The 12,177-nt window shown below is 44.0% G+C and overlaps 1 protein-coding gene across 4 annotated transcripts in view; it reads left to right on the top strand.

Moving 5' to 3' along the window:
• The window catches only part of LOC137504236 (uncharacterized), a 72,878-nt gene that overhangs the window by 35,724 nt on the left and 24,977 nt on the right, over positions 1 to 12,177 (top strand). For all 4 annotated transcript variants that reach the window (XM_068232372.1, XM_068232371.1, XM_068232370.1 and 1 more), the window contains exons 7-9: positions 7,138 to 7,223; positions 7,323 to 7,378; positions 8,449 to 8,606. In XM_068232372.1, the coding sequence (XP_068088473.1) occupies positions 7,138 to 7,223; positions 7,323 to 7,378; positions 8,449 to 8,606 (300 nt within the window). The remainder of the gene's footprint in view (positions 1 to 7,137; positions 7,224 to 7,322; positions 7,379 to 8,448; positions 8,607 to 12,177) is intronic.

The raw sequence follows: 12,177 nt of genomic DNA, 5'->3' as shown, positions 1-12,177 counted from the left end.
AAAGGCACAGCAAACAACAATGAGAAGATAAGGAAAATGACAAACGCTAGCTAAACGCGAACACCGCACTCATTCGCAACAGCGAACGCGTTTACGGCGCGGTCTCCACACGATTAGCGCAACAGAGACAAGCACGCCACCCTAACTAACCAACGCCACACAAACCTGAAACGGAGACCGCGAACGCTTGCTCAACGGTTACCCCACCGAGCCCACAGCGAGCGTTCATATCAGACAAGACAGAGAGAAGGAGCAGCCAGCAGCAACCGCAGCTCTGGCCTACACTCCCAGACAGAGTTCAAATGGAACTACCGCTAGAGCGAGTGCGATCCAGACAGACAAACAGGAATAGGACAAATAAGATCCACCGCTCTTCCGCCAGAGCAAGTGCGATCTAAGTTCAGAGACAGGACAGGAAGGATCCACTACTCTTTCCGCCAGAGCAAGTGTGATCCAAGTACATAAACAGAGCTTAGCAGGGTCCACTGCTCTTTCCACCAGAGCAAGTGTGATCCAAGTTCTGGAACAAACGATTCACCATCGCCCACCGCTGGCGACAGTGCAATCGCAAGGACAAACAGAAGACAGAACAGGCAATACAAATAATACAACCTGACTGTACTAGAGAGATGCCTAATGCAGTCCCCAGGAATACTCTAAGATAATCTTTAAGCAAACAATAGCAAGGCTGACACTCCAGGAGTGTTTCAACAGTAACAAACCATGACCAGCAAAGGATTGTGGGATCACATGGTATTTATGCTGCAAGCCTATAGGGAGGCAACTAGGCAATTTGCATAATCAGTATATGCAAATTCTTCAGCAGCAGAGCAGGTCTGAAGCTTGCAAAGCAAAGACAGGTCTATTATCCAGAGACCTGCATCCCACAGGCTTGAGGAATGGTCAAACAGCTGTCTGCCTGTGCAGCCAGCTGAGCGGATCATTACAAGTGCAAGCAATTAAATTTAATAACATTCCATGACACTAGGGTGAGAGCCCTGCCCTTGTGAGCTTACAATCTAAAGGAATGGGGTGGAAACAAGAGGTGGCGAAGTATACAGTATATGTACAGGCAGTGCGTAATTAGGTTATTTAGTGGGTGCATGGCCTAAGCTAGAGAATACGCTTGTCGGAAAAGGTGGGTTTTGAGGGAGCGTTTAAAGATTTCAAAGGTGGGAGAGTGGCGGATGTGTTATGGAAGGGTATTCCAGAGGAGGATTGAGGCACGTGAGAAGTCTTGTACACGTGAATGTGAGGAGGAAATTGTAGAAGAGGATAGAAGAAGCTTGTGTGCAGATCTGAGATTGCGGCTGGGTTGGTATCTGGAGACTAGTGAGGAGATGTACAGGGGAGAGAGATTGTGGAGAGCTTTGTAGGTTAGGATTAAGAGTTTGTCAAGCTCTTCACTGGCTACCAATTAATGAGAGGATTCAGTTCAGAGAGGGTCAGCAGAGGAAGAGCGAGAGGAGAGATGAATGAGTCGAGCAGCAGAGTTCAGTACAGAATTGAGCGGTGCTAGTCGGTTAGTTGGAAGTCCACCAAGCAATATATTGCAATAGTCCAATCGAGATATAATAAGAGCATGTACTAACATTTTGGTTGTGTCATGTGAGAGAAAAGGTCGGATACGTGCTATGTTTTTCAGTTGGAAATGGCAGGAGCTGGTTAGGGAGTTAATGTGAGAAGTAAATGAGAGAGAAGAATCAAATATTACCCCCAAGCACCGTGCTTTGGGAACTGATGTTATTGACGTGTTGTTAACATTTATTGTAATATCAGGCAAAGGGGTGGACAGGGATGGTGGAAAGACTATTAGTTCAGTTTTATTCATATTAAGTTTTAAAAAGCGAGAGGACATGAAAGAGGAAATAGCGGACAGGCAGTCGGGAACCCGTGTGAGGAGGGAGTTAAGGTCTGGGGCCGAGAGGTATAGTTGTGTATCATCTGCATATAGATGGTATTGGAAACCAAATGAGCTGATTAAGTTACCAAGACCGTGCATGTAGATGGAGAAGAGGAGGGGACAGAGCCTTGAGGTACTCCTACAGACAGAGGATGTGAAGAGGAGGCCTGATCTGAATAAGAAACAGTGAAAGACCTTCCAGAGAGGTAGGAAGATATCCAGGAGAGAGCGAGGTCCTTTATTCCTGTAGATGAAAGGATCTGTAGGAGTAGTGTGGTCGACAGTGTTATATGCTGATGACAGATCTAGAAGGAGGAGTATGGAATAATAGCCTTCGGATTTAGCTGTGAGGAGATCATTAGCTACTTTGGTGAGGGCTGTTTCTGTGGAGTGGCTTGGCCGGAAGCCAGACTGGAACTGATCAAGCAAGGAATTTGCAGATAAATACTGACTTAGTTCAGCATGAATGTGGCGTTCAAGTAATTTAGATGCAAATGGGAGAAGTGACACTGGGCGGTAGTTAGCAAGTTCGGTGGGGTCTAGAAATGTTTTTTTAAGTAGTGGTGTTACAACAGCCCTCTTGAGTGAGGATGGAAAAATTCCAGTGGAGAGGGATAGGTTAAACAGCGATGTTAGGGCAGGGATGAGGGATGTGGATAGCTGTGGAATGAGATGTGATGGGATAGGATCCAAAGAACAGGTGGTTAGATGGGATTTGGAGATAAGGGAAGAGAGCGAATGTTCGGGGAGTGGAGAGAAACTGGAAAGAGAGCAGTCAACAAGAGGAGTGGAGAAGGAGTTTGATGTCTGCATGGAAAACACACTACGGATTTTTGCAATTTTATCTGTAAAGTATGTTGCGAATTCTTCAGCTGATAAGCATGAAGAAGGAGGAGGAGGGGGTGGACGGAGAAGGGAGTTGAAAGTACTGAATAGGCGCTTTGGATTGTGCAAGTGGGAGGATATGAGGGAGGAGAAGTATGATTGTTTTGCAGAAGAGAGAGCGGTTTTAAACTTGTTCAACTTTTTTTTTTTTTTTTTTTTTTTGTAAGTAATGAAATCCTCATTAGTATTACTTTTTCTCCAACAGCGTTCAGCTACCCTAGAGCACCCCTTTAGCTGATTAGTAGCTTTGGTCAGCCAGGGTTGGCGACTGACACGGTGTGGGCGGACATTGGTGAGGGGTGCGATTGCATCCATGACTTGCGTGATTGAGCAGTGATAGTGTGCAGCTGCTGAGTCAGGGTCAGTGAATGGTTGTGTGAGGAGAGGTGCCAAGGCATCAGAGACAGATTGCATATCTATGTTGCGGTAGTTCCTGCGTGTATATGAGCGTGCTTGAGGCAGGGTGGTAGGAAGAGAGGAGGAGAGAGAGAAGTATAGTAAGTTATGATCAGAGAGCGGGAGAGGAGTATTAGTGAAATCAGTGATAGAACAGAGACGAGTGAATATGAGGTCAAGTGTATGACCATTAGAGTGAGTTGGAGCAGTGGACCACTGAGACAGACCGTAGGAGGAAGTAAGTGACAGAAGTTTAGTGGTGGCAGAATTGTTGGTGTCCACATGAATGTTAAAGTCGCCCATAATGATGGTAGGGATATCGGAGGACAGGAACTGGAGGAGCCATGCAGAGAAGTGATCTGCGTAAGAAGGAAGCAGGGGCAGGAGGGCAGTAGATTATTGCGATCTGGAGGTTAGAGGGAGAGTATAGATGGACTGCATGGACTTCAAAGGAAGGTAGAGAAAGAGAAGGAATGGGGGTGAGTGGCTTGAAGGAGCATCTATCAGAGAAAAGAATGCCCAAACCACCGCCATGTTTATTCCCACTTCTAGGCGTGTGACTAAAGTAGAATCCCCCATAAGAGGGCGGCAGGTGAGACCGTGTCAGAAGGCGTCAGCCATGTTTCTGTGACCCCAAAGAAGGTGAAGGCGTTTGAATTGAAAAGGTCATGGATGAAAGGAAGTTTGTTGCACACTGAGCGGGCATTCCAGAGAGCAGCAGAGATAGGTGGAGGAGGAGGGGGGAGAAGAGGAATATTAATAAGGTTGTGGCAGTTTCGGTGTGCATGTGGTTGACTGTTTGCAGTGCGATTAGTGTGCAAGAGTGAGGAGCGAGGCGGCAGAGGGTCCGGGGTTTGGTGAAATGTCACCTGCAGCAAGGAGTAGTAGGAGGCAGAGAGAGCGGAGGATAGGGTGGGATTTAGATTTACGGGTAGTTGGAGCATGAAATGTATAGCGCGGTTGTATGAATAAGAGTTTTTCGTGAGAAGCAACCTGTGGAGATGATAAAAGAGAGGGAGAAATGTAGAGTGTTGCTGACAGCAGGAGGATGCATTGAGTGTACAGATTTGAGAATAGCAAGGGAAAGCAGGCTAATCAAGAAGAGCAGAGACAACATTATTGCACTAACCGTGAATCAGATTGCTAAAGTCTTGTGTCTGTTCCTTCTGGTCTCTTCTGGCTTAATTCTGGTCTAATTCGGTCGTTCTCTTTGTACTAATACATTTGATAATGTATTAGATGTAACAATTAAGTAATCTATACAATCTGCTACTGTCTGCTCCTGGAATGTGTATTTTACACGTGTTTACTAATTAACTCTATTTAATTCCCTTGGAGTAGGAGAGGAGTTTGCTGTCATTACTTTACAACTCTGTAGTGATGTTTTCAGGTCAGAAATAAAGTGTTATCTAAGATTTTGTAGGGAGGAGAGTGCAGAGACTTATTTTCACGTCATAAAGACAGGAAGTGGTTAAACGGTGAATATGGCAGCCTCCAAGGGGGTGGGGAGAAGTTTGTAGTGTGTGTGTGTGTGTGTGTATATGTATGTATGTATGTATGTATGTATGTATATATGTATATATATATATATATATATGTGTATGTGTATGTGTATGTGTATGTGTATGTGTATGTGTATGTGTATGTGTATGTGTATGTATGTATATGTATATATGTATGTATGTATATATGTATGTATGTATATGTATATATATGTATGTATATGTATGTATATGTATGTATATGTATGTATATGTATATATATGTATATATATGTATGTATATGTATGTATATGTATGTATATGTGTATATATATATGTATATGTATATGTATATATGTGTATGTGTGTGTATATATATATATATATATATATATATATATATATATATATATATATATATATATATATATATATATATATATATATATATATATATATATATATATATATATATATATATATATATATATATATATATATATATATATATATATATATATATATATATATATTTTCCCCCATGTGTGATGTCAGGAGAGCAGAAGGGTGTGAGCAGACTGAAGGCTGAGATTATAGTTGTATCTGGACATCATGGTTAGAGTTAAAAGCTTGAGGTTGATCCTCTTGGTAACTGGCGGCCATTGGCAAGCTTGGCAAAGTGAGGCAGCATTTAAAGGGATACTGTAGGGGGGTCGGGGGAAATTGAGCTGAACTTACCCGGGGCTTCTAATGGTCCCCCGCAGACATCCTGTGCCCGTGCAGCCACTCACCGATGCTCTGGCCCTGCCTCCGGTTCACTTATGGAATTTCAGACTTTAAAGTCTGAAAACCACTGCGTCTGCATTGCCGTGTCCTCGAAGGCCTCTGATGTCACTAGGAGCATACTGCGCAGACACAGACCATACTGGGTATGGCACAGTACGCTCCTGGTGACATCAGCGGGAGTGAGGACACGGCAATGCAGGCGCAGTGGTTTTCAGACTTTAAAGTCTGAAATTCCAGAGATGAACCAGAAGCGGGGCCGGAGCATCGGTGAGTGGCTGCGCGGGCACAGGATGTCTGCGGGGGACCATTAGAAGCCCCGGGTAACTTCAACTCATTTTCCCCTGACCCCCCTACAGTATCCCTTTAAGGAGTGAGAAGAGAAGGTGGTAGAGCACCAGCATTCAGTATGGATTACAGAGAAACTAGCCTGTTTCTTGGTAAGCCATGGATAAGAGGTTACAAAAATCAGAATGCAATAAGATTGGTGTCTACACTAGCATTTAAGTAGCATCATGCCTATAAATGTTCCAAATGCAAGAAATGTTGCTGTGATAAAGATGACTGGTATATGGCTAGTGAGTGACTGTGCAGAATAAGTGGGAGGTCAGAATTCCTGCCTTAAAGTGGCTTTACACTCAACTGTAGCTAAATACACAAACACAGCTCAGTGCAGTTGTTTTCTACAGCATTTCTATGTGGAATGAAAACTTTTCAGTCTGTTCTATGCAAGAGCTCGGGTCCACTTTAAAACAGACCACAACTCAGAACTTCCTCCCTACTCTAAAAGATAAGTACCAGCATAGTAATCTTTAAAGAAAAACATTTATTTGTTACAGATAATACAAATCCTGCAATAAATATGAAGTATATCTACTTCCTTTTTTCATGGAAGCAGACATAGGGTTAACATCCTGTGTTTACAAATTAGCTGTTATGCAGAGACGCAGCTAAGAGATCAAATAACAGTTGTGCTTAGTCACAGATGAGGGGGAATTAGACAGGCTAAACTACAGGGCGCTTTTCTCTTTTCCTTCTGTCCTGTGCAAGAATTCCGGTCCACTTTAAGCACAAGGAATATAAGCATGGCAAATTAGATACTTGAAAACAGACCAATCAAATTATGCTGCTGCTGCATTTGGTCCATTTTCAGTCAGCATAAATTTGCATAAAGTTAGCATTAAAGATCCGGAAAAAATCCAAATAAGTTTCACTCGGATTTTATCCTCTTATTAATTACTGCACCTGAGCGGGCGTGTGCGGGGAAGGGGGGGGGAGTGTTAAACGTACCCAGCAGCCTTCTTCTTTAACCCGTCCCACTCTACGTTCCAAGCCGCGGTCACGTGACTACAAACACTACTTCCTTCCGGGTTGAAGGAGGAACCGTAGCTTGAAACGCAGCGTGGGACGGGTTAAAGAAAAAGGCTGCTGGGTAAGTTTAACCCCAACACACACCCACTCTGGTGCAGTAATTAGAGGATGAAATGCGAATGAAACTCATTTGGATTTTATCTCATCCCTGGAATTAACTCAGAATTATTTGCATCTCATTGACCAACCCTACCTGTATGAAGAGCTATAGAGTTCCAGGCTACTCTTTTCTTGATGCTAACACATTTATTACAGTAAGCATATCCATACTAAGGTTTTTTTTCGTTTTTAACAACTACAATTGTATTTTAAAACAGACTACTTATTTCAAATTATTGCCAAAGTCAAGCCCAAACTTAGTGATGTGTCAGAGAGGGAATTTAGAGAGCCGGTGAAAACCAAGGTAAGTGGAATCCTGTAAACTGTGTGGACACATCAGAAGAACTCGCTGTTATCGCTGACGCTGATCACTTACACATTATTTCTGTTATTGTCACTCAAGATAGAAGAAACGCTCCCAAGGGAAGTAACTCTGCTGCCTGTGGAGGAAAGCATGCCGTAAGTTCTATATCATGATCTATAAACACAAGTATTTATTGTGAACCGAGTTTACAGAATGGTGTAACTATCTTCACTTCTTAACTGTGATAAGGCCTTCTTATGGCAGCATTTACCAAGTACCATCTGCTAAAGGTTACATCCATATTTTTCGGACCATAAGACGCACTTTTTCTTCCCCAAAAGTCTTAGGGTTCGTATAATGCAATTTGGACTGATTTAAAGGTGTCTCCCCCACAAGTGTTATTCCTGCAGCTCCCTGTGTCCTTCTGTCCTCCTGTGTCCCGCCACAAGTGCTATCCCTGCTGCTCTCTCTGTACCTCTGTGTCCTGCCACAAGTAATATCCATTTGCTTACAGACTAGCTGAGCCGTTTCATCCCTTCGTGTGTGCCTGTTGCTCCAAGCAGCGTACGCCGTACACATGTGCATGGCTCCAATCTTCATCCTCCTGACACGTGCGGCCAATCAGCTGTTGAAACTAGACCTGCCAATCACAGCTGCTCTGTTCGCTGACTGGAGCTGATGGTCTCTGACAGGAACAACGTTCAGCTGTGGGGGCCAATCACTGTAGTAATTTTTTCTGCTGGAACAATTGGCTCATGTATGGTGGGCTTTGGAGAATATGAGGCTTTTGCTCACCTCTGTCCGTGACATTAGCATAGTAAGAACTCTTGCAAGGGTTGCAATCCAGAATCTCCAAAAACGGGGGGATCATTTATAACGAGATGATCAATGAAACACTAATAATTCGACTTGCATGCAAATGTAATGCAGATTCTGTGCAGTCTGAAATTGGGTCAATCAAACTCTTACTTTCAGTTTTTGTTGGCCCAATTCCAAGCTGTATACAGTTTGTATTCAATTTGCACAGAATTATTGTATTCGCTTCCATTGACCATTACTATGATCTCTGATCTAGTGTTTGGAAAAGACATAGTAATTAGTGATAGTGAATCAGGCTTTATACTTGCACTAAAAGAGGAGGTGTGAACTGTATGGTGTTATGACCTTTATTGTTAGCCTATAGGATTTTGAAATCTGAAAATACTGTTTGTTTTTCTATCTCCAGGACAAGCTCAGACATTCTAACGCTGACATTATGGTTATATCTGAGCCTTGGAAATGAGGGCCTTGAGAACTTTGCAGACTTGGAAGCTGTGGTGAAGTCCCTGGAAGGGCAGGCCCTTGGGTCAGTCAATGGCACGCTGGTGTCACTGTCGGTTGCAGGTAATGTGAAGTAATGTGATTATTTGCATGTGTTTAATTATATGCTTTACAAGTAGAATGTTTAGGGTTGAGGCAGTGATGTAAGTAAGAAGCTTGGGACCCCAGTGCGAGGTTTACATTGATATGAAGCCCCAAAAACTACCAAGGACAGCTGCAGTGTCCGAGAGATGGGTTTAGAGCTAGGAAACAGTTTAAGGGTTATGACTATGCAATGCACATGGAGAGGTGTTTGTTACCAGCATAGTACCAGTGCGAAGCTAATAAGATGGATGAAGGATCGCCCCTAGTTGTCCCCTCTGGTCCAGGGGCTCTGGTGTGGTCGCAACTTTTGCATACCCTATTGCTACACCGATTTGAGTCTAGTTGATTCCCACTCCTTCAGATATCTGTTAAGGGGCCCATACACTTACCGATTATTCATTTATTTTTTTTCCCGCTGGTATACAGCCGATTCAATCACTGTGATCGAATCTGCTGTGGAACCGTTGCGCAAACGCTGACGGATCGATTTCCAGCCAAAATCAATAATTCCCGTTGTTCCTGTCCGTGCGGAAGATTTCGCTCGATCGCCGGCAGGTCGGGAGTGCGTCGATAGCGGCGTTCGAATGCCCGACGACTGACTCAATACATTACCTGATCTGACCGGCGCGAGTCAACGCTGCTTCTTCTCTGCGCTGGGCTCCGAGTCCGGCAGGCTTCACTTCTTCCTGTCCCAGCAGCACGTTTAAAAAGTAGAGCGCCCTCTACTGTTTAAACTTCCCCGGACAGGAAGTACAGTGAAGCTGGAGCCGAGCGCAGAGAAGAAGACAGCGGAGACCGGGGAGGGAGTTGCGGCGGCCGGATCAGGTAATGTATTCGGGGGCCCTGGGGGCGGCAGCAGTGGCAGCTTCACAGATTGTGATCAGTTTCATGCTGAAATCGATTTACAATCTGTTTGCAGTAAAGGCAGCCGGTCCCTCTCTGATCAGATTCGATCAGAGAGGTATCTATCTGTTGGTCGATCTGATGGCAAATCGACCAGTGTATGGCCACATTTATGATGAACTGACCCTCCTCCTTTCCCTGGTCTGGGACACTTAGGCCTTGTATTTGTGTACAAAGCTTATCGCCCAGCAGATATTGGGACTCCCTTGGACGACAGTGCGGGACTGAAGCTGTAGAGACGTGTCACTAGTATTCGCTTGTGATGGAAGCAGGCAGGATTAGTAATAGAACCATGCACGCTGCCAAGACAATTCACCAGGCTGATCACTGGCTGAAGCAACGAGGGAGGTTGTGGGCCCATGTAGACATGCTATATCTTCGGAAGAGGTTTCTCTGAGGCCCAAGAACTGTCTAGTTTGTGTGTACAAGGTTAAGCTATGGAGTTTGAGTCCAATTTACACCAAAATGTGCTCTCTATAAGCAACTAATCTAGTTCTTTTCCAGGGCATGCTGGTCAGCCCCGGGCTTATTATGGACTCAACAGTCACAGGTTTTTATTTGTGAAGTGTACATTTTTCATTCCTATTTCCAAGTTTCTAGACTGGTGGAAAGTGTACAGGATATCAGCAAGGAAGTCAACTCCTGTCTGAGAAATCTGAAAATTATCATACGAGATGCCCAACATTTGGGTACACATGCACAGAGCCTTTCCCTACAAGTCTTTAGGGCCGGTTCACACGGACGCTTGGCGGCGTCTACCATCAAGCGTTCGGGACCCATCGGCTAAACTCTCCCATTCAAGTGAATAGGAGCGTTTAGCATTGCGCGGTTACCGTCGATTACCGTCGATTGCATAAGCGCGGCGTTCTGATCCCGATTTAACGCATCGTTTCGGCCGTCCCTAGAAGCCGCATGCAACGTCCAGGGACGGCTAGCCGGCGCGGCTATATGTCCCCCTGCGGGGACGAGAAACGCCGATCGCGACGATCTCTGTACCGCCGCCACCGAACGGGACGTCACAGGACGACGCGACTTCCTGCCTGCCCCAACGCCGCCTGCCGTCCGTGTGAACCGGCCCTTAATCCGAGGTGGAAATAAACTGATGAGAAAAACAATTTTATCTATCCTCCTCCTAAAAATGACTTTTTTTTTTTTTTTTTTTTTTTTTAAGATATCCTCCAATTGTATTTTATATTTAAATACATTTTTTTTTGTTCTTTTTACTGTTTACCCCTTCACTGAAGTATGCCAGAGTTTAAATCTATTACCTTTTTATCTCATTTCTGCTCTGAGGCCATTTACTGATAGGAAACTGTTTTTATAGCTATAGTTACTTATCAGTGAGAGTTATGTTATCGTCTGACCCAGTCCTGACCCAGACATACATGGTCACTTGCATACCTGATTTTTAACTCTTTCAGGCAGAGAAAGAAAAAAGGAACAAAGCCTTATTTGTGTGCTTAGCACTGTACATACACGTCTATCTCATCATGTCACATATCACCTCGGTTGTCCTTTAAACACTGCAAGACCTCAAGTTTCAAAAAAAATGAAACCAGTCCAGCACAGTGGGTGTAGCTTATTCTGACCCATGAAGATGGCACCTATGCTCAGTATTTCTGGGCAGAAGATCATTTAGTCATTTACATCAGTATGCCTAAGTACAAATTGGTTTGCCACAACTGCCAACAAATAGACCCATCCTCATATGCCACCCATCCCCCCCCCCCCCCCCCCCCCCCCAATGAATCCACATTCATCCGCGGTGGATGCTCTGTGCCAAGACGGTTGACTAGGCTTTCTGTATGTCTCCTCTTTTCCCTCGGATTCCCCAAACAGTCAGATCACATTAGACAAAGCAGTTATTGATAACTGTTCCATTGTGGACCCCCCAAAAAAAACCCTTAGGTTTCGCTCTTCAAAGCTCACCATCAGAGGAACAATTAGTACTTCCAAACCTTCTGGCTTTTGGCGCAAGGGTAAGGTACAAGTTGCTAGGTAAATTTGAGATGTGCTTCCAAAAGTCTTAAAGAAAGCCTATTTCAGACTTCCAGAAGTCTTAACTCTATTACAGAACGTGGGTATTTGTACAAACAATGGAAAAAAAAAAGTTTGTGCGGCACTCTGTATATTTTATACATTTTAATAAATGAAACAACAAAGTCTTTCATCTCACCACTTTCTTCTGATGCAATTTTCAGATTTTCCAGAGGTGCTCCAAAGGATCATAGGAAGGAAGTCATTTGCAGCTTGCAGAAGCAAAAACAATGGGCAACATCTGCTGTGAATTGACTGTTTTTAGTCCACTTTGTGCACTTTTCCAATCACATTCATCAAAATTGTGGCAGCTTAGCTTTACAGCATGGTTCCTGTGCAGCGTTCAGGTGAGAAGGTGGTGGGTGCGGGGCGCATAGATCAGACCAAGCAACTGCCATTTTGCACCACTTGGGATGCTTGCTTACACAGGGGCCACAATTTTGATGCATGTGTTTGGGAAATGTGTACAAAGCGGTCTTGTCACTGCAGATGGTGCCCATTGTAACAAATAACTTGGGTATTAACTCTTAAACTAATTATGGTCGAGGAATAGATCTTCTTCAACCACCAAATAATGCAATCATTTTAGAATTCAGGTATTACTAGAAAA

The sequence above is a fragment of the Hyperolius riggenbachi genome, chromosome 4 (genome assembly GCF_040937935.1).
Source record: "Hyperolius riggenbachi isolate aHypRig1 chromosome 4, aHypRig1.pri, whole genome shotgun sequence".
NCBI classification, from domain to species: Eukaryota; Metazoa; Chordata; class Amphibia; order Anura; family Hyperoliidae; genus Hyperolius; species Hyperolius riggenbachi.
Note: the sequence above shows the minus strand (reverse complement) of the source record. Positions and strands in the feature narration are given on the sequence as shown.